Source organism: Panthera uncia, chromosome A2 (genome assembly GCF_023721935.1).
Source record: "Panthera uncia isolate 11264 chromosome A2, Puncia_PCG_1.0, whole genome shotgun sequence".
NCBI lineage: Eukaryota > Metazoa > Chordata > Mammalia > Carnivora > Felidae > Panthera > Panthera uncia.
In genome coordinates, this window is record NC_064816.1 from 102,636,634 (window position 1) to 102,660,062 (window position 23,429).

General features: G+C 36.8%; 1 protein-coding gene across 3 annotated transcripts in view; it reads right to left on the minus strand.

The window, feature by feature from the left end:
* The window catches only part of ETV1 (ETS variant transcription factor 1), a 90,980-nt gene that overhangs the window by 37,011 nt on the left and 30,540 nt on the right, over positions 1 to 23,429 (minus strand). For all 3 annotated transcript variants that reach the window (XM_049641566.1, XM_049641567.1, XM_049641568.1), the window contains 2 exons: positions 4,175 to 4,304; positions 1,299 to 1,487 (listed from right to left, as the gene is read on the minus strand). In XM_049641566.1, coding sequence (XP_049497523.1) covers positions 1,299 to 1,487; positions 4,175 to 4,304 — 319 coding nt within the window. The remainder of the gene's footprint in view (positions 1 to 1,298; positions 1,488 to 4,174; positions 4,305 to 23,429) is intronic.

Below are 23,429 nucleotides of genomic sequence, written 5' to 3' on the forward strand. Positions count from 1 at the left end.
TCACATTAAATAACCTATAAAAAGCTGATCTGAGTGAGTATTCCCTTATCCTCTGAAAGTTGCCAGTGACACATCTTCTGGTTTCCTCTGCTGATCTAGAGGATTCCTTCAGCTGAGTTATTTTTGTAACGGTGTGTCACAGCCAGTTTGCACTGGCTTATTGTTAAATTTTCAGAAATACTGTGAGCCGATTGTTAAACACAGGATACTTAAGCATTAAATGATGTAAATTTAAAACTTTTTAAAAAATCCGATTAAAAACAAAGGCAAGAAGTATTCAAAATGCATCTCTTGCTAATTGTTTCACTCTGTCTTGCTACTAATTATGTCCTGGAGGTTATGTCTATTTTATCTTTAGGGTAGAGATACTATGTAAAGGTCTGCTTCTACCCGATTCTGACTCTGTGTTTAGGGCTGTCACAATGATGGCTTACAGTTGGAACATTTATATCACAGATTCATCAAATGCTACAGATGGGGCCTTCTGGTTTTTCTCCCATTAAGCCTGTTGTTAAACATTTCCCTGCACACCATCGGCTCTCTATAATTACAAGGTAGAAAGGAAACGATGGATGCTATATAGTATCAACCTGTGTTTTAAGCTCTATTATTAAAAGTACAAAGGTACTCCTGTATTTTATTTGAATGTGCATGTATCTCTAGGAGTTCAGAATGTCCACCATGGCATCCTCCCTAGCTCCACACTCTGGTTCTTGTCTTCTTTCTAAGAAATAATAATTCAGTCTCTATCTCTTTACTTTGTATTCTCAGGGTCCAGGGTCAGGCACCTACTGGCATTAAATATTCATCACTTGCAAAGGATGGAAAATAGTTTTAATCAAATAAGTTCTATTCTGCAAAACTATGTACAGCTAAACCATTCAATCTAAGGTAAAGAACCTAATTCCATAAGCCACCTACTAAAATTAGTCTCCTAACTTTATAGAACAAGTACACACATATGCTCATAAAAATGGGATGATCTGATTTAAAGTTTAAGTGAGGCAATTTAATTCAGGCAAAGCGAAAGGGAAATGTTCAAATGTCAGTATATAGATTAATTTTCCACTTTAGCAACCAATTTAAATGTTTATAAAAGGAATGTTTATAAATGACCTTCTCCACAAATTATTTCTAACTATAGACAGAGCAAGCTCTTTCTAAAAATATTTTGCAAAGATGTGCAAAATTAATATGCTCACCTTAAATCTACCATAGGTCTTAGGAATTGGTGATAGAAATTGCCTCCAAGATGCTCAAAACATTAAACAATATATATACAGTATTTGCAGTTTTACCTGTGGTCCATGGGGTAGCTGCTATCTTGTATGGTCTGCGATGGAGGGAGGTGAGCTGGGAAGGTGCGGTCAGGTTTTGGAGTGTGAGTGGAGTTTGGAGACGCATGATGTAGTGGGGACACTGGGGTGCTGGATGGAGTTGGGGGGTTGGAGGGCCTCATTCCCACTTGTGGCTTCTGATCATAGGCACTACCCAAGGAACAAAAGAAAAGAGAACATTGGTTTCCTTGGAGTGATTAAACACTTTTCCTTCCAACCCAAGAAAAGAAGAAATATATATTATATATATATATATATGTATATATATATATATATATATATATGTATATATGTAAATATATATATATAATATATGTATTAGGCTCAATATATATATGTTAGGCTCAAGTCATAAGGAAGTGAGAATTTAACATGTGTTAATTTTTGTCATCCTAAAACACATAATCTTCAGAATCACCACACACTTAAAGAGAAAATAGGATAATAATACATAACTTAGTATCAGCATAAATATAAAATGTGTATTTTAATACTTACACAAATAACCTAGTATATAGAAAAGCACTACGAGAGTAGTGGAATTAATGCTTGAGCAAGTTGGATAGATCTTTCCCAAATCGTGGCATGTTTCTGATATTGTCATTGTTCCATATTTACGTAAGATTTTAGAACAAGAAACTAACTTCAATTTCGTAAGATGGAGACCATTCCTGGCTTGCCTTTATTTTGGGTATAATTTAAGAAGACAATGCCTTTGCCTTATTTTCATTTTTCTTATATATAAAATAAATGATACCTGACATTTACTTCCTCACATGGGATAATAAAGAGTAATGAGGCAAATTAAAATGTCTCTGATATGGGGCACCTGTGTGGCTCAGTTGGCTGAGCATCCAACTCTTGACTTCTGCTCAAGTCACGATCTTAGGGTTCCTGAGTTCAAGGCCCACATCCCTACTTGGGATTCTGTCTCCCTTTCTCTGACCCTCCCCTAATTGCACGCACGCATGCTCTCGCTCTCTCTCTCTCTCTCTCTTTCAAAATAAACAAAAATAAACTTTACTTAAATTTCTGAATAAGGAAGACAGTTTGAGGCTAAAATAATATTTTTCTTTCAAAATAGTGATCATCAAGACATAGTTTTTCCTTTTTTAAAAAGAAACATTCTTTTTGGATTAACTTATGTAATAGTTTATTCAGTCAATACATCTGTACACAGAATTATAGCCAAGCACAAAAACACTTCATAAAAGCGTAGGAGGGTGTGCTGTATAAGCCCACTGGTGGTTTTAAAGCAAAGTCAACAGGACTCGTATTATGTTTGTTTCTACCTATACCCTTTACCAATATTTCTGAATGAGAAACGACTTCTTTTACAAACTAGTTTGCCTGTCCCATTCCCATGTAAAGAAAAAACTGACACACCCTCTGCCCTAGGACGCTTCTTTTTCCCCCCACAAAATACTGTATTGAATTACATTGTTCATATGGAAATGGAGGTACTAGAATTTAATCTATAAATCACTGTGGAAATTATTGGTCCCCAAGAGAAACCCGAAAATATTCATGTGATTCATTTACTATTAATTTATGAAAGTCAGATATGTCATACAAAGCAGTAATTATTTCATAGCCACACCTGTGATCAACGCTGAAATGGAACAACAATTCTATATCTACCTGGTCCATTAACTTAAAATTCTTCATTACGCTAAGTAATTATTCTGTGAAAATGTAGCACTCTTAAAGAGAAAATGCAAAAATTAAAAAACACTATAAATAAAATTCAGATTGATCAATATTATTTTAACTGAACTCGGTAAGCTTTAATGCCTTCTACGAGATTTTTTTTAATAAAAGTTTTGCAGTTTCAAGTGAGCTGGCTCATAATTTCAGGCTCTGGTGATCCTCCTAGAAAAACAGACATAAGAGACAAGTTTGCAAGAACAAACAGCAAGAGAATATCCCAACATTGGTCAGCTGCCATCAGACTGCACAAATCTGAGTTTCTTGAATTTTATATATCTTGGATATAACATTACATGTTGCGACTATATGAGAATAGAGAAGGCTCCTTTGGATCGTATGTATTTTGAACCTGAATCTATGTAACTTCTATAACTACAAATATTTGTAATCCTTTTTTGTAACTTTCCAAATGAACTCCTTTTAAGAAGTAAGTATCTACTGTAATTGAGAATAATGATACTCAATAGACAGTGCCAACTTTTCCTTATGCAATTAGAGGCCAATATGAAAAGTAACAGAATGCAATTTACTGTGAAGGGTTTTTAATGAACATATATGTTATGAAATCTTCCAACAAATGAACAAAGTAATTTTACTGCTCCACCCTTTACTATCATCAAAAAGAACAACTGGCTTTTTAATAGATAATAGCCTGTGCTGAGCCTTATAAAATTCTAACTTTATTGCAATTCTCCATGAACACATCTTATAGATCATCTGCAAAGCCTGTCAGTAACTAATGTACTGCTCACACCTGCCAAATGTTTCCTTTTTTTTTTTCCTACAGACTCTATCTAAAGTGCATAATGCATTCATTCTAATGAGAACTTTCAATAGCTGTTCACACCAAGTAAGACCCTCTTTTCAAACCCAGGATGCATCGCTACAGCAGAAAAACAACTAACGATGTGGATGAAAATTATTGCTTTAAAATGATTCTCCAAGTGTGTGATCAGATGGTATACAGTTCTTCAGAGTTCTGCTAAACACATTACCTAATTAGCTTTGTTACATGCTGAAGATAGAACTCATAAAATATAATCTGAGACTTTATATTTTTCTGGACTTTTTGTTTTAGTAAGAACCACCACCCTCTCTCTATATATAAATACACCTGATTGCTTTACCTGACATTATACAGGCACTTTTCTCCATAGCTGAATTTAAAGGGCTGTTCTTGACTGCAGGCAGAACCGAGTTCTGAACATGGACTGTGGGGTTCTTTCTTGATTTTCAGTGGTAGGCCATGAAAAGCCACTAGAAAACAAAACAAAAATACCCACAAAAATGAAGCCCAGTTAGAAATTAAGTACAGTAATCTGTTCTACTTCTCTTGGTTGAAATGACCTTAACATTTCATATTAACTTACATAACAAAGAAAAATCACATTTAATGAATTTCATGGATGAAAAGATTATAGAGAATCTCTGTATACTCTTTTTCTGCTTTTACTGTATAACAGAATGCATGCTTGAACTCTCTTTCATTACTTCAAGTGAATCAATTATAATTTACTTAACTGATATTAACAACACTAGAAGCTCAGTTTTCAGAAAGTTTTAAAAACATTGCCAAGAAATTTCTAGTGATTAAAGAAGAAAAAACACAACTGGTTATCCAAGAATTAAGTGAAGACAGGAACATAATTTTAAGCATTACTGAAAGGAAAATATCTCAAACCCATCAATAATATTGGTTTAATGGAATGATAACTAGAGTGGAAGAAAGAAAATCCAAGTGCAGGTCCCATGGTAACTGATGATAGTTTGGGCAAAATTTCACCACCTTTGAGGCCAATGTTCATTTATAAAATAAAGGTAAAAGTACCTGCCTATCTGCTTACCAGAGTAGGAAGATAAAATGGGAAAAATATCTGAAAATTATTTTTCACATGCAATCTACCATAAAATAATTCTTCTATATCTAATGATATCGTCTCCTTTTTTGTATGACTTAATGGTTATACTTATATTCATCGATGCTTAATGTATTACAAGGATCCTATAAAATATGAACTCTAGAGGAAATATGTTGTGTGGGAAGAATCATAGCTTTAAAGCCAATAAACAAGTAACACTATATATATTTTTATTCTTGTATATGAAATTGAGAATTGGAGATCCTATTAGAATAATTAAAGTGTTAGTAATAAATGAAAAATTAGTAAAAAGATAAAAGGATTTTATTTTCATATACAATATGCACAAATATGACTAATTAAGGATAAACACAAGAAAACACACATTCTAGAGATTTATTGTAACTCATATGAGAATTTGAATTAAAACACAATATACTGGGATGGTTCAGTCAGGGAAGCATCCGCTCTTGAATTTGTCTCAGGTCCTAATCTCACAGTCATGAAATCAAGCCCTATTTCAAACCCTGTGTCAGGCTCCATGCTACACGTGGAACTTGCTTGGGATTTTCTGTTTCCCTCTCTCTCGTCGCCACGCCGCCCCCGCCCCCCCAGCTCATGCATGTGCATGCATACTCTCTCTAGCTCACCACATAAATAAAGAAACATTACCAATTATTAAGTCTGTTTCTATGAAGACATGATATGACAAGAGAAACTTCATGGTTTATGACGCCATTCAATCTTGATTGTAACATTACAGCGTTATAAATGTGCACTTGTTTGAATGTCACATATAATTTAACAACAATTTGATACCAAGAACTATCAAGCTATGGGCAAATACATGCTGTTTGTTTGGATATGTACATAATTTTGACAGAAATCTTCAGTGGTGGCTCAAGAACCACCCGAAACATTGTGGAATATACATTTGCCAAAGAAATAAATAACTTCACCTAAATTAGCTGTCTAAGAAAAACTTAACAAATAGTAATAAAATAATTTCACTGGGAGGTCTATTTCAAAGTTTTTTCTTGATGTGCTGTGAGTTTAATATGCCTATTCAATGTAGAGAGTAGAGGAATAGAAACAAAGGAGAAATTACGTGCATTTTCAAATGTCAAGAGTACTCATGTTCATTAACTTTATGAAGTCAGAGGGTTATAATTTATTAACCATTCAGATAGAAGACATTTAAGAACATGAGGATTTGTTAGGATTCTAATTTGAAAAGAACATCTATAAAAAGGCAACTAGCTTGGAGACAAATAAGTCATCTGAAAATGGACTAGGTATTAGATATTTACGAAATTATCATTAATTTTATTGGATGTGCTAATGCAATGGCAGATAAACACAAAAAATTTAATGTGAGAGATTCATAAAGTATTTACAGAAAATAATATGTCTGGGATTTTCTTTAAAATAGTCTAGAAAAAATGATGTATGAGGAATGAATCAAATTAGAAAAATGTTGATAAATGTTAAAAGCTGCATGATGGGTAGGTGGGAGTTCATTACATTATTCTCTTTACTTTTAACTAAGTCCTAAATTTGCACAAAAACTTCTTTAAACATGAAAAAAATCTAAAAATTTAAAGTAACACTGTATAAGAAAATTATTTGCCTGTGTTTGTGTCTATGTGCTACTTTTCAGAATGACAAATATTGTATGATGCAACCATTAACCATACATTTGTTGCATTCTTAACAAACAGGTTTCAACAATTTATTACTACTTTGAACATATACAGTAAAATGTGTATCGCCAAGTTTAGTACTTGGGATTGTGTATTGGGTTTTACATTCTCCTAAGAAAAAAGGAGTAGTAACACATCAGGAACTCTATTTGTCACATTCAGAGTAGTACCAAATATTCATACCTGAGAAATCAGATATAATTCATATGAATAAAAATACGTGAGGCCTCGAGAATAAATATGTAGTATGCACAGTTCAATGTATTTATCAAAATATCAGATATATCAGAGACTACTATATTCAATACTAGTATATTTTAAAAATCTTTGGGACTTTGAGGGAGGATAAGGTTAATGAACAGGACACTAAAAGCATCAACCATAAAAGAAAATAACCTACAAAGTTTTCTTCACTGAAATTAAGAACTTCTCTTCATCAAAACATTATTAAAAGATTACAAAGTAAGCTACAGGTTCCAAGAAGATGTTTTCAATAGAAAGATCTGACAAAAAGCTCGTAATAAGATTCGTTACAAGTAAGACCAAACAAATGACCCAATTAAAAATGGGCAAAAGCATTGAACAGGCAGTCCAAAAAAGAAGACATCCAAATGGTAAAACAAACAAATGAACAACAAAAAGCATATAAAAAAGGCATTCAACATCTTTACTTACGAGCAAAATAACAAATGAAACCATATGAAATTATCATACACACACTAGAATGGCTAAGCTGCAAAAGATTGACATTACCAAGTTTTTTTAAGTTTATTTATTTATTTTGAGAGAGACAGAGAGACACAGAGAGAGAGAGCATGAGCAGGGAAGGGACAGAGAGACAGGGAGACAGAGGATCCCAAGCAGGCTCCATGCTCTCAGTGCAGAGCCCAACCAGATCATGACCTAAGCCAAAAGCAAGAGCCAGACGCTGTGCCCGGACATTATCAAGTTTTGAAGAAGACCTAGAGCAACAGAAACTTTTATATAAGCTTCTGACAGTACAAATTGATATAAACGCTTTGGCAAATGTTTTGGCAGTATCCCCTAATGCTTCAACATAAATTTACCCGGGACCCAGTAATTTCACTCTTAGGTGTATACCCAAGAGAAGGCACTGCATATGTTCACCAACTGATATGTGTAAAAATGTTCATGGCATCTTTATTCAAGATAGCAAACTTTGGAAAATTCAAATGTTCAGTAGCAAGAAAATGGATAAATAATTCATGGGATATTCATACAATGAAATACCATGCAGGAACAACAAAGAACAAATAACTGACACATACAGAAATATAGATGGTCTCCTAGATGTGAAGGTGTATAAAAGAAGTCAAGCACAAAAGAGTATGTAGCAAAGGAATTTCAAGAATAGACCTAATTAACTGATAGTGAAAGAATTCCCTTCTATTGGTGGATAGAAATGTTAATTACCAATAAAGGGCACTAGTAATCTGCCACAGTGCTGGGAATATTTTATATGTTGCACGGATTGGTACTTATAAGAATAGATACATATGTAAAATTCACCAAACTGTGCAGTTAAAATTTTACATCATAATGAATGCATATCTCAATTAAAAGGTTAAAAAATATGAGAGGTGTCAAGCAATGCTACACAACTTAAAATACTTGAATATGTCTGGCCTCCTGTTCCAGCAGAGATATCTGAGAATGTGATCTTGGATGTGTGATTTTGTTTTTAACTCCATAGGATAAATCATTCCAAATGAGTCAGGCGAGGAATGACAAGTCTGGGCTACCATCAGGAATGGCTGCTAGCATAACAGTAGCGTCCTATCAAAGAGTCTCTTGATATCAACTTAGAAAAAAAAGTAGGATCCATCTTAATGGATATACTATCTGGAGCCCTATTGCTTTCAGACTGGTTCCATGAGCTTCCTAAATTGACTTTATTATTTTTTTTAATGTTTATTTATTTATTTATTTATTTGAGAGAGAGAGACAGAGTGTGAGTCAGGGGGGCCAGAGACAGAAGGAGACACAGAATCTGAAACAGGCTCCAGGCTCTGAGTTGTCAGCATAGAGCCCGACGCGGGGCTTGAACTCATGAACTGTAAGATCATGACCTGAGCCGAAGTCAAATGCTTAACCACCTGGACCACCCACGTGACCCCTTCCTAAACTGACTTTAGATGAAAGGATGTAAGGCTCCCCACAATGCGAGAAGAGATAAGTTGATCCCTAAACTTAGGAGGTACTTCTGAAAAACCCAGGGATTACTTCCCACACCTCATATGTTATAGGTTGAATTGTGCCTCCTCCAAAGTTCATGTTCAAGTCCTAACCCCAGTACACCTCAGGGTGTAACCTTCCTTAGAAGATTAGCTAAGATGAGGTCATTAGGTGGAATCTAATCCAATATGACTCATGTCATGTCCTTGTAAAAAAGGAAGAGTTAGGATATAGAGACCCTCACGCAGGACAAGGCCACATAAAGATGAAGGCAGAGATAAGGTGATGCTTCTCCAGGCCAAGGAGTGCCAAGACTGCCAGCAAATCACCAGAATCCAGGAGACAGGCATAGAACAGCTTCTCTCTCACAGCACTGAGAACGAACCCTACCAACACCTTCATCTTTCACCTCAAACCTCCGGAATGGTGAGATAATCAATGTCTATTTTTTAAGCCACTCAGTTTATGGTACTTTGTTATGGCAGCCCTAAGCAAGCTAATATATCACTCCCAGAAATGACGAGTCACTGAGGCTGGGATATATATCTGGATTCTGTATCTTATAAAAATGTCTAGGTGATTCTCATAACTGGGCTAATTTCAAATCCACTGTGATGCTTGGCCATACCTAGATCCACTGTGTGCTGCATTGAAATAAAGCCAATCCTAGAGAAGACTTGAGAAAAAAAAAAAAATGAAAAGAAAAGAAAAGAAAAGGAAAGAAAAGAAAAGAAAAGAAAAGGATCTAACAAAGTATTTCTATTCAGTAGATGCCCACACTTGAGGATTTTCACGGGTTCTCTACATCCAAAAGTTTAGGGCTCCCCTACTCCTAACATAACTCCATAACATGAACGTGTCTCTAACACGTGCGACGTGTGTGGGCCTCTTAATCATTATGGGCCCTCGGAACTGTGATTTTTTTTCTACTCATAAGCCAAATAAGTAATCCAATGAATTTGAGTTGGCTAGGATTATTTTATAATTGCTGTGAGGAAAAAAAGAAGCCAACCTGATGATCTCCAACATTTTGCACAAGAACCACATGTGACTTCATTTTCCTCATTTCTACTTCCCTGCTTCCTAGAGATTCTATATCACAAAAGTGACTTCTCTTATTTATTCTTAAATAAGGAGAGCACAGAGACTCCCACCCGAGCAGGCTGAGCCGAGAGCGTGTTGGGTATTTCATCACAGGGCTGAGAGTCTGAGCGCCTGCTAACAGGCAGTTTTCCAGCTCACTGGCACAGGCACAAGTGAAAGCAGCACATTCATTTTGTGCAATTTGCTTTACCTTCCCACATGGAGTTGGTGCATGTAAAAGGCTGTTAAGTACTAAATTATTCCTTATCAAATCACCATCATCTGGAGTCATGATCAACACTAATTAAATTACTTTCACTGAACAGGGCTCCAGCCTGCTGCCGAGGCTGCTAGGTACATTTCGTTTCGCTTACTGTACTGTCCTCACTGGGTCTGAAACAGTGAACGACATGCATCTGCATTGTTTGCGGTTTTAATTAAAGTGAATCTTTCCTCCTTCCAGGGTATCAAACCGGGCGAGTTAACTCCTTCATGTCATTAACAAAGAAGTGACAGTTAGATTTTTATCCCTGCCTTCGGACAGTTAAGAAATTTATCCAGGAAATCTGAAGTCTTCCTTCCTCAGGTACTCCTCAGACGCATTTCCATGCAAACCTTTATGGCCCCCAACTCCTCCGCACAACCAGATCTTTAGGAGGAGAAGCAGAAAGAACACTCAAGAGATGCATCTTGCATTTTTTTCTTGGATGGAGGCTTGACCTTTAAAACCACATCTTAAGGCTGACTAATGATGACTGAGTTCTTCTAATGGTTACATTTAAGAGCTCCAAAATACCAAGACTTTTAAAAGTACACTTCCAAAATAAACTTAACCACTTCCTAATTTAAAAGTTTACTCGGAGTTATGGTATTCATCATAAAGTCTTGGATAAATTAATAATTGCTTTCTTTTTTTCATTTTTTTAATGTTTATTTACTTTTGAGAGAGAGAGAGAGAGAGAGAGAGAGCGCATGAGACAGGGAGAAGCAGAGAGAGAGAGAGAGAGAGACAGAATCTAAACCAGGCTCCAGCCTCTGAACTCTCAGCAGAGCCCGACACAGGGCTCGAACTCAGAAACTCCAAAATCATGACATGAGCTGCAGTTGGACGCTAACCAACTGAGCCACCCACGCTCCATTAGTTGTTTTCATTTTAGAACTATGAACATCAAGGTATCATCTTGCTTCCAGTTTATTTCTGTCTACACTCTAGAACAAAAGCAAAATCTTGCCATCATTCTACTGGAGCACAGAAATGCCCTCCACCTTTCCAAGCACAACAAGGCTGATACATAACCATGTATTACATTCAAATTACATTTCAACACCTTCAATTATAGATGAAGATAATGAATTTAAAAATTTACTCATAGGAGAATAATTTCCTAAACAATCTTGACATTGGAACATTTTTGTACCATTAAATTGAAAACAGAACATGTTTGTTATAACAGACTACTTCATGTTAGTACAGAGAATAAACAGTTTAATCTACAAATTAAGTTTCTATTTCTATAGTGAAGATGATGATGTCTTCTGATACATTTAAGAAAGATAATATGTTTAACTATAGATGGTGACTTAGTGAACTGTGGTTGAATTTAGAACTGTGATAAAAACCACTTGCTATAACACTTTTTTAAAAACCCTCAAAATTTACACAGTATTACCAAGTTTTCAAAGAATTGTCACCTACTCTATTTGATTCTCATCATTCAAGACAAGAATATCTTTATTATACCTCCCACTTGTGCAAAATTTTTTCAAAAGGCATAAAAAAGCTAACCTTAATACCTATCCAAAGATCTAGGACTGATTTACAACAGGATAAGAATTAAGAGCCCTAGAATGTTGGCTATAACTTTGAACTCTTGAGCATATAATTCAAATTTATTTTGAATAAATACAAGTATGATTTCTTTCATGCATAAGCACCATGGTAACCGCCTATCAGGTGTTTCCTTATCCATTCATTCATTCATTTACTATGGCCCAGACACTACACCAGGTGTTGAGAGGGAAACTGAATATAAACCTATAGAACAAAGACGAACAATAAGACACAGTCTTACCCATCAAGAACTCATAGAAGTCCAATTAGAGCTTTAGTTTTTTGAAGTGTTTTCTCTAATACAGACTTTAGCCAGTCTCCTTTAAGTGTGATTAATTCTCGTGTGTGCAATACATGTTTATGTATACATGATCTTAATAATATATTTGTACCACTTCTATCTAAAACACTTCTCAGACTATTCATGCGTACTTCTAGGCATTCTACTTTGTTTCAATTTATTACTGTGACCAAAAGCATTTAAAAATTCACACCCCTCATACTCCACTGAGGAAAAATGCTGCTATCCAGCATCTAAAGCTTCCCCTAGAGTCTGATAACCAAAATGTCACAAGTGATGGGTCCCCTTCTATATGTGGACAGTGGATATAATTACAGTGATAAGTTGCCTTGGCTCTGACCTTTCACTCTGCTTTCCTCCCAACGCTTATCATAAGAGTGAAATAGAGTAGCAATTTCTGTGAGTACAAAACAATTACTCTGGAAAGAGAAACCTACCACATTTTTAATTACTTCTTCACTAAGTAGAAGCATGTCTTCAAATCAAATCTGTGTGTTTTTTTACAAATTTTTCACAAATGTAGTTTTTAAACAAAAACTACCTAGGAATACAAAGCTTTATGAGAGTCTCCTGACTTTGACGCTGAGATTTCTGATCCGCTCAAAACTTCTGCTTTAGAATAGTCTACTGTATGATGTTTCAGAACAGGGGTGGGCAAATTACAGTGCATCGGTGACACGTGGCTTCCCACCAGTTCTGGTAAACGAAGTTTTATTAGAACACTGTCCCACCCAATCATTGAGGTATAGTCTAGGGCTACTTTGAATTATAATGGACAATTTGTGACAAACCCTATGACCTGCAAAGCCTAAAATATTTACTGTCTGATCCTTCACAGAAAAAAGTTTGCTGACCCCTGTTCTGGATTATGGTCTACAATGAAAGGAGAAAGAAAACATAAAAATGAATGGCTAGAACAGGAACACCTGCTACTGATAGGGTTTAGGTAAATTAGTTAACAAAGGCCATTGGATTTTCCTTTATTAACGCTTTGTTTACACTGACTCTCAAAACCAAGCGTGCAGCCTTATGCAGCCAATTTACAGGGGCATACACAAACAAGATGATGAAAAATTATATGACACTGAGCCTCTAAAACACTACAAATTTATGTTCTTTGAGGAATTTTAAGGCATTTACATAAACCACGGATATGTATAACATATAATTTTTTACACTTGTCTACAAAATATAAATGAGAAAGTCAAAACAAATCATTGTGTGGACACTAAAATGCTCAAAAAAAAAAAAAAAAAAACCAAAAACAACAATCTACAAATTGTTGTTAATATGTAGATTATGGCTATGGCTCTTGGCCATAGCAGCAAATTAAAAATGACAACAACAACAAACAAACACTCTGTAAAGATGGAAAAAAGTAAATGGTATACATAAATTAGATTATTTCAGACCAGATACAAGCATGGCATGAAAAACGCATGCAGGTTTTTATATAAATATATGTAGTTAGGAATACACTCACTAGATGAAAAGCATTCACTTAAGTTAATATCATTTCAATTTCAGGTGATAAATGGGTGGCAACGACCTCAATTAGTACTCAGTTAAATTCCAGAAGCAAAGGGTAAGGCTTGTGTACAAAGAAGGACAATATTGTCACATGCTCCGTAAATCCGTCTTCCAAGACACACAGAAAAACAGAGGGCACTTCTGCCGCATCTGAGCCTCTCAAAGATTCTCTTCCAGTACATTTACCTCTTTTAAGCCCTCCCCACCCCCGCAGTGTGCACACATGCTCACACATACACACACCAACATCCATTACTAAAGGGCCTAATCTCAGATATCAGCAGAGTGCCTTTATGGGGCCATTAAACCCTTTCTCTTGTTTACAGTGCCTGAAGAAAGATGTGAATTATGTCTGTGACAAAACAAGCGATAACATTTCAAAACTGCTATCAAAATGCAAACTGAAACACATTTAAGGACAGGGGCCCTGATTCGAGTTTTTGCGATTTTCCGTTATTTGCAGCTTCTGGAAATACGTTCAGCTGTAATATTTTCAAGACAGGAATTCAGACCATAGCACGGCAAGGTGATATTTATTTTTCTTCAATAATATTTAAATAGAGTAGTTATTTTTTTTTAAAAGATGATATAATGTTTTTAAAGGAATATCACCAGTTGGGCTAGTTCCCAAACCTAATTTGCCGTTTAGCGCTATTTTGGCGATACGTAAAATGTTGCTTAGTAGTAATCTCAAAGGCAAAATAAGGGAACCTCTCACCCCTAGTTATGAACCTAAGAATTTTTCAATTATAGAGGACATTAGGTATGATCCAGTTTCAAAGACAGAGCTAGTGTTTGTACTCAGAAACCGCTGTGCTAAAGGAATCACAAGTGGAAGTCAACCGGGTAAAAAGATTAAAAAGCGGTGAGCTAGTTTTATCAGCGGAAGACAAATGGTCATTAGTCTGCTCCCACCGCTCCCGGAAGTTAACACTCCGCACCTGCAAGGAACTTCCTGGTCAATCTGAACACCAGAACTGAGCTCAGAGAAACCATGCATTTCTCAGAAAAGGGCACCAAACTATTTTTTTCCAACATACCCGACTCTTATCAGTCTCAGTGTGTGCACTCTATTGCAGATTCCTCAATGGTCCTGCCAAGGATGCTTCTGAATAAAAGAGAGGTACTTTGACAGGTCTGGAAGGTGATTCTGGACCTCCCGGCCCCATCCAGAATCAGAGTCCACAGACTCGGAAACCAGTGCTGAGAACAGTGCAGATGTCAGAAGCCAGAAATCATCGCTCTCTACAGGGTAAAGCCTTCTGATGATGTTACAGCCTCACAAGACAGTTATTTCTCAAAAGTACACTTAATAATTCAACTCTCTCTACATTGCCGAGTGCCACTATGCCATCTTAATAGAATGGAGAAATGTTCTGGGTTTGGGCCTGTGTAGCTTCTCTTCAAAAAATAGCACTGATAGGGAGATGCAGCCAACTTTTACTCATCTGAAGGTCAGTCATCTACTCCTGATGATCTAAACCAGAAGTTGCCAATGTTTCCATTTGGCTCATGGAATGGTTTCAAATCATTTCTTGTTGTGATCTTTTAAAAATCAGCTTCAAAATCTCTTTCTGGTTTAAAAATCCAAATTTCTGACTTCTCTAGGAAAAAAAACACAATATCCAGCAACACTCGAGTCCACTTTCCAGCCTGAAAAGCACCTGACTGAACCCTTATCAGCTGCCCCTTTGGCCGGGATATGCGTTTTCCTATTGGCTACAGTCCCCACTATTCCCACCACTCCACACCTCAGTAGCTCTTGTGCTAAATTCACTTGACTCACTTAGATGCTTGGCATACCAGTTACCTATTTTTTAGATGACACACAGGTAAGAAACCATTAGTGCATGTGTTTCCACATATGGATGTATACATACATGTATGCATGCACACACACACTCACACATCACCTCTAAACAACAAAAATATTGGGGCACCTGCATGGCTCAGTCGGTTGAGTGTCCAACTTCGGCTCAGGTCATGATCTCACAGTTCGTGAGTGTGAGCCTCGCATCGGGCCCTGTGCTGACAGCTCAGACCCTGGAGCCAGGTCGGCTTCTCTGCCTCCTTCTCTCTCTCTGCCCCTTCCCTGCTTGTGCGCGCTCTCTCTCTCTCTCTCTCAAAGATAAACATTAAAAAGATTAAAAAAATTTTTTTTAACATTTATTCATCTTTGAGAGACAGAGAGAGACAGAGCACGAGCGGGGAATGGGAAGAGAGAGGGAGACACAGAATCCCAAGCCGGCTCCAGGCTCCAAGCTGTCAGCACAGAGCCTGATGTGGGGCTCGCACTCATGAACTGTGAGATCACGACCCAAGCTGAAGCTGACGGCTCAACCGACTGAGCCACCCAGGCGCCTCAAACATCAACAAAATGGTAAAAATAAACACCAAAAATATTATAAAACTCACATCACTTCTGTCTTAGACTCTCAAGTACTAGTTCTCAGGCAATAAGGCACAGTGGCAGAACTAACAGATACTTAAATCTGCCTAGTTTCAAATCTCCTACTGCCACTTTCCAGCTCTAAGAATGGGCAAGCCACTTAACCTTTCTGTGCTTAGGTTTCCTCACTGATATAAAACAAAATGAGGTGATAACAGTACCTGCCTGATGGAGTTGCTGATATGATTAAATGAGACACTGTGTAAAGTATACAGTAAGTGCTCAATGACAGCTATCGGTGCCATTATTCAAATACAGAATCACAGGACACAACATCTAGAAGAGAGCACACAGATGATTCAGAAACTAAAGAGCATGGCGGTAAAGAGCATGGAAGCTAAATCTTGGCTTTGCTACTTCCATGCTGAAAGACTTCTGGTAAACTGAGTAACTGCTTATGTGATTCAGTTTCTCCCTGTTAGAGGAGACCTTCCTCACGGTGTGTATGTAAGAATTACACAAAGTGAAACACCTGAAAACCTAGGATAGTACCTGGAACATGGTACATACTCAGTAAATGTTACTTATAACCATTATTATTTCAACCACTTCCTTTCAGAGAGGACGAACCAAGACTCCAGGAAGTAAAGTGACATTGCAAGCACCCAACTTCCAGCCATCAGACTATTATTTCGCTACTTTTTCTGTCTCATCCTATTCCCAATTTTGTTTTGTGCCTATCAACTACACACTAAGAGCAAGACATTTATACATGGAGAAGACTATAAGGAAAACGTATTCTGACAGAAGCTGAAAGCACACAGTACAGCGGGTCAAACGAGCACCAGATGAGGAAACAAATACACTTGAGCCTCAAACAATACAGGTTTGAACTATGCAGGTGCACCTCTATGTGGATTTTTTGACAAATACAGGACAGCGGTGTAAAAGTATTTTCTCTTCCTTACAATTTTCTTAATAAGGCTTTCTTCTCTCTACCTTTATTGTAAGAAGATAGTATGCAATACATAAAACATTGAAAATATATGTTAATCGACTGACAACTTAAGGTTTCCAATCAAGAGTAGGCTATTATTAGTTCAGTTTGAGAGAAATCAAAAGTTATACGTGAATTTTCCACTGTGCAGGGGCTCAGCATGCCTAACCCCGCACAGCTCAAAGTCAACTATAATATCTACCTAGTTGCTACCTCACCCGTAACTAGTTGTGTGATAATGGATAAGCTGTGCTACCTTTCTGGGCTTCCATTCCCATCTATAAAATGAAGGCATTAGACTAGGCAACCTTTCCTGGGAGCTTGACAATTTCAAGTCTGGGTGGGAGTACCTGCTTACTAAATGTCACAGAGGAGAGGAAAATGCAAGGATTTGATACAGGAATTCATATGGCATAATATTCTGAGTCCACACAGAACTCTACACACCTCATTAATAATGGAGCGCATTATTGCCTTTTAGCCAGTAGCGGTCACTGAAACTTATGATCATGAGCCTTCCTCATCATGAAAAAGCAAAATCAGGTGTAATCTACTATAGTCAAGAAGGAAGGGTACATAATGCACATCAGAAAAGTGTACATGCAATATGTTAGCATTTAAAAATGCCTGATGTTTTAAAAGGTGTTTCATAGACCACCTACTTTCCAGCTGATGGCAGTAATATGTTATTATATTAATAAAGCACAAAGCAGAATCAAAAGACAAAGTTATATTCCTAATTGTAAAAGCATCATAAGCACCATTAATTGAAATATCAAGAGATCAAGTACAGAATGCAATGATTCATTCCTCTAAATTTTAAAGCCCAATGCTGCTTAACAGTACTTGAGCGGTTGTGGCACTAAATGATCCTCATCTTCACAGACTACTTGCCAGGAGAAAGTGCCCTGGGAGGAAACTGGTCCTTCCATCTGGAAAAGGACAAGAACAGAGAAAGGAAGGCCTAATGTATGAACAATCCAAATCGAATCAGTTTGCATTTTGCATTGGCTTCAAATCAGATCTTCCTACCCCTACTGGTCCAGTAGATGGAAAGCAGCACGACACTATTTTTTTGGAAACCAATTCTGTACAGTGAGCCCAAACATACAGCGCTTCATATCCAGCTGGCAGGAATGAAACCTGAACAAGCTGCAGCTATTTGAGAAACAGATCTAATAAAAGGAAGTAAAGGTCTGAATCAAGATGCCCAACCGAATCCCTAACCTCTCAAAAACGGCTCTACTTAATTAATTACCTAATTATGACCTATATGCCTACAGAAAACACCTCCTGTGGAGAACCTGTTTCACTTTGCTTTAATATGGATATTCTTTAAGCCCTACAAAGTTACAAAAATAAGTATTGCTTCTCTGCCTAGTAATTCTGTAATTCCTTTCAAATAACAGAGAACATTATTTGGAAAATACTGGGCAGTACTTATTACTGTTCCTAGCCGAGGAGAGGCTGGAAGATCCCATCACTGCCTGGTGTTTCTCAGTGTAGCATGAAGAAGTTTAGAGAAATGCTATGGCAGATGGGCCCTGCATAATACCCAGACACCAAGCGTGCTCTGTCCTCACCACTGCGTGACCACAAAAACAGGTCCTTCCCATCAGAAGAAAAGGTGAAAGGTGGGCATCCCCTATCCGGCATCCTCCACACTCTCCAGAACAAACCCCAGAGTGCCACCCTCAGTAGACTATCTCTATAGATCTCTCACAAATAGGTTGGGGGAGGGGGAAAGTGGTAAATCTATTACTTGCCATCAAGTGATACAAAAAAGGAGACGGATAATAGTAGAAAAGAATCAATGTGGATGGCTAACATGCAGAGATATTTTACTAACAAGACGTGATAAATGTGATCTTTTAACTTTCCCTTGTTATTCAATCACAAACATAGAAGCTCTAACCTAAAAGTTTAATTACTCCATGGACCATAGTAACGTAAAAAGACCAAATGAAGATAATATCTCACTGCCAAAGAAGACTGCCAGTTACTAATATGCCTGTCATCACTTTGGAATAATAATTACTAAAAAGACCAGCAGTTTCTAAGGTCTGTAAGTTTCACTCACTAAGGACAAGTATTCAAACAAGTAAGTTTTTTATGCAATAAAGTATAAATATTTTAACCAGTTTCCATGAGAAATCACCATTCCTTCAGAAATAGTTTGCCCATTTAAAAAGCAATGAAATAAGTAATTAGTGATGCAGATACTTGCTTGAATGAATTTATTACCATGTTATTCAGAACGAAAGCAATATAATTCTAAATTTAGAATTCATCTCACATGCATCAGCATGATCTGAACAAGCCTTTAAATAAGCCCAGAGGTAAGAAAAATGGTGCTCCGCCTGCAGAATGAACGCCACCCCCAAGCCAACTGAAATTCTAAACCCGCACACCTCCCTCTCAAGTCTAATAAAACTCTCTTATTGTTCCATGTCTTCAAATGTTTGTGCTTTACTTGTTCTGGTACGTACCCCCTGGAAAGGCTCATTTCATTTTCATGTGGTGAACCTGCCCTGCTTGGAAAATTCTATTTGCTTTCAGGTGAGTCAATCCTCACTTTCCATTCATAATTTTTCTTCCAGGCTATATGTGAAAAGAGCCTGTAATTTGCATGGTCTGAAATTGAACACTTCAGTATCAAAATAACACACTGGATAAGTAGGAAGCAACACTCAGGTGGCTGAAGTACACCTGCGGCACTTTGTTGTCACCCTACCGAAGACATGATGGAGATCAATTTGGTTATTATTAGCCCCTGGCTCCTTGTTCAAAAAGATCCCACTGGTAGACAATCAAAGTTGAAAATATGTTCTGAATACCAGAGCTAGAAAAGTTTGCCCAAAAAAAGAAAGCCAGCTGGCTAGCACCAAAAAAAAAAAAAGTACCTTTTCAGTAAATGCCAATAAAACTTCATAGGCTGCCAAAATAACAAAGATAGAATAATTACAAAGGAAACTTTGCAATTTTCCTGACAATAAACATGTTCTTAAAAAGAAATTATCTGTCACCTGGCCTCAACTGTTACAGCTGTTAATACGAGCTAGGGTAAATCCTACAAACAGTTTATTTAAACCAACTACTAATTTGGCACAAAGTTTTTATAATTTCTTTCCCAAAATAAATTTTTGGGATTCCTTTAAAAGTGACTTGTAATATTAAATTCAAGGTATATTAGAACAGTTTCCACGAGGAATCACCATTGCTATAGAAAAGCTTTTATACAAAGTATTTTGCCCATCTTAAAAAAAAATGTCATCTAACTATATCAGATTAAGAATTCCCCCCAAAAGAAATGTGAGATACATGAGATGTAAGAATAAGACCATGACTAAGGAGTCACATTTTTAACCCCAAAATAGTCTCTGTGAAGGAAAAAAAAATCCATTAACAGTATGTAGAAACATCTAGAAAAGTGCACTTTATCCTTCATACAGCAGATAATATTGATGTTGCCCAAACTTTCTTATAACAGCCCATGAGACTTTTTTCTTAACTTTATTTATCTTTGAGAAAGAGTGGGAGAGAGAGGTGGAAGGGAAGAGAGAGAGGAAGAGATATAATCCCAAGCAGGCTCAGCACTGTGAATGCAGAGCTTGACACAGGGCTTGAACTCACAAACTGTGAGATCATGACCTGAACTAAAATTAAGTTAGAGAGTTAGACTCTCAACTGACTGAGCCACCTAGGAGCCCCAAGACTTTCTTGTAAAGACTCACAGCTAAGAGCCAGTGTTTGCTTCCTACACTGTGACAAAGTCATCATCACCTCTAGATGCCGATCAAGCCCTTTTTGTCATTTCTTAACAATAAATATTAATTTTTTTTAATTTTTTTTAACGTTTATTTATTTTTGAGACAGAGAGAGACAGAGCATGAACGGGGGAGGGTCAGAGAGAGGGAGACACAGAATCTGAAACAGGCTCCAGGCTCCGAGCTATCAGCACAGAGCCCAACGCGGGGCTTGAACTCACGGACCGTGAGATCATGACCTGAGCCGAAGTCGGCCACTTAACCGACTGAGCCACCCAGGCGCCCCAATAAATATTAATTTAAAAACACTACAGGTCAAGAGTGATATCAGAATAATGAACTATAAAAAGTCTACTGACACAGGGCCAGCCTTCACCAATAAAGCAAGAAGCAAACAACTGAACCATAATAAAGAAAACCAACCAAGAGAATTATGGATAGGCTTAACCATGGCCATGAAATATCCTAGAAGATCCATTATACAATATACTGATTTGACTGTGTGTTGTATGAAGCAAATGTGAATGATTCATGGGTGTATACACAGATCACATTTCCATAGCTAAAGGATATAATCCCAAGAAAACTGTCATTGGAACAAAGGCTTCTAGAATTATATTAGCATTTGATAAGTAATTTTTCAGATTTGATGTATTCATTTTTTAATAGATTGCTTCCTTTGAATATAAGCCTCTTTTTAAAAACGTGTTATATGTTAGATTAAAAATTGTTTTTTTCCTAATGGAACCTATCTCTGATTTTTTTTTAAATATTAATGTTTTATTTATTAATTTTTTTAATGTTTATTTTTGACAGAGAGAGAGAGAGAGAGAGAGAGAGACGGAGCATGAGTGGGGGAGGGGCAGAGAGCGTGGGAGACACAGAATCCAAAGCAGGCTCCAGGTTCTGAGCTGTCAGCACAGAGCCCGACGCAGGGCTCGAACCCACGAACCATGAGATCATGACCTGAGCCGAAGTCGGACACTCAACCGACTGAGCCACTCAGGCGCCCCTGTTTTATTTATTTTTTTTTAATTTTTTTTTCTAACGTTTATTTATTTTTGAGACAGAGAGAGACAGAGCATGAGTTGGGGAGCGGCAGAGAGAGAGAGAGAGAGAGAGAGAGAGAGACAGACAGACAGACAGAATCTGAAACATGCTCCAGGCTCTGAGCTGTCAGCACAGAGCCTGACACAAGGCTAAAACTCAGCAAGAATGAGATCATGACCGAGCCTGAAGTCAGAGGCTCAAGTGAGCTACCCAGGTGCCCCAACATATCTCTAATTTTTAACTGGTGTAACAGTTTGGTGTTACAAATCACAAATGGACCAAATCTGATTACAGTATTTCATAAGAAGTTCAAGAGATTGCTCTTCTTGTCCACCTTCACAAAGGAGCAGTTATCAAGAAGTACTTTAATCATGGATATAGAACTTATCAGTCTAACCTCTCTACTCTGCAGTCCAATTTACGTTAAAACATTTATTTAAAGTTACAAAATTTGACTTGGGTGATAACCTCTCTACTCTGCAGTCCAATTTACGTTAAAACATTTATTTAAAGTTACAAAATTTGACTTGGATGATATGTCCTAGGAATATATAATTATTAGAATAGCTCAAAACATAAAATCAAGTTTTGTGCCACTGTTCACTAATTCTATACATTTGTAATGAAAGACATTTCCTTAACTTTCACTCTATTTACAGTAACCCAGAAAGCCTTCGTAAATGTGTGCAAAATGATCCTTAAATTTTTATTATACTTTATAGAGTTTTTGATATAACTTTCTAGATAGTAGTTCAAAAGATACTTTTTTATTTTTTTTTTTTTACCCAACTCTGGAGCCTCTCCGCGTCACCATCCAACAATAGCATTCTGGAGGCTACATAACAGGAGAAACTCCTTATAATAAGATCATTGTGATCCTTCAGGAACTAAGCCCTGTCTGATGAGAATCAAGACAACTCACCAGTTACTAAATCTGGCTCCATAACAATAGTGCCATGGCAGCATTCCAATGTATTTTTTTTTTTTTACTTTGACTTGCTAACTGCAAATAAGGGGAAATTAGATTACCACATTAAACATAAAATATAGAGCGTAACTAGGTAGCAGTGTTGTACAGGTGTTATCGGAAATAGAAAACAGCAGCATGAAGGCAATAATATTTGAAGATTACAAATCTTTTTGCTTCTGTCTTGGGCAGAGCATTTTGTGGTAACATCAAAATGTGCATAGTAATCTTTGCACAATGCAAGTCTTTATGTTACTCATGATGTACAGATGCACTAAGTAGGACATAAATTCTATATTTGCTTTTATTTTCACATAAATTTCACCTAAATAAATATTACACTCACTAATCCTTGCAGGTTTTTAAAATTTAGCTGCAAGGTATATATAAATGGACCCTTATTCTTCAATGAGGTGGTGTATCCATACACTTAATGTATTCTCATGTTTAACTGCTTTCTTCTAAACGGTCAAAACTATATTTACTGCTATGTCAACCTAAAGCACCATTTAAATTTAACCTTTTGAGACTCTTAGATGTTAAAAGCATGCCCATGTGAATGAACAGATATTACAAGGCCCGCTATAGGTCACAGGTTATACAGGAATAATCATTTTTCTAGAATTTAGTGATCAAAGAGGATGATAAACAATGACAACAGCATTCTTTCAAGCCCTTTAGTGGTTTACGAACACAACGCAGTGTAGGA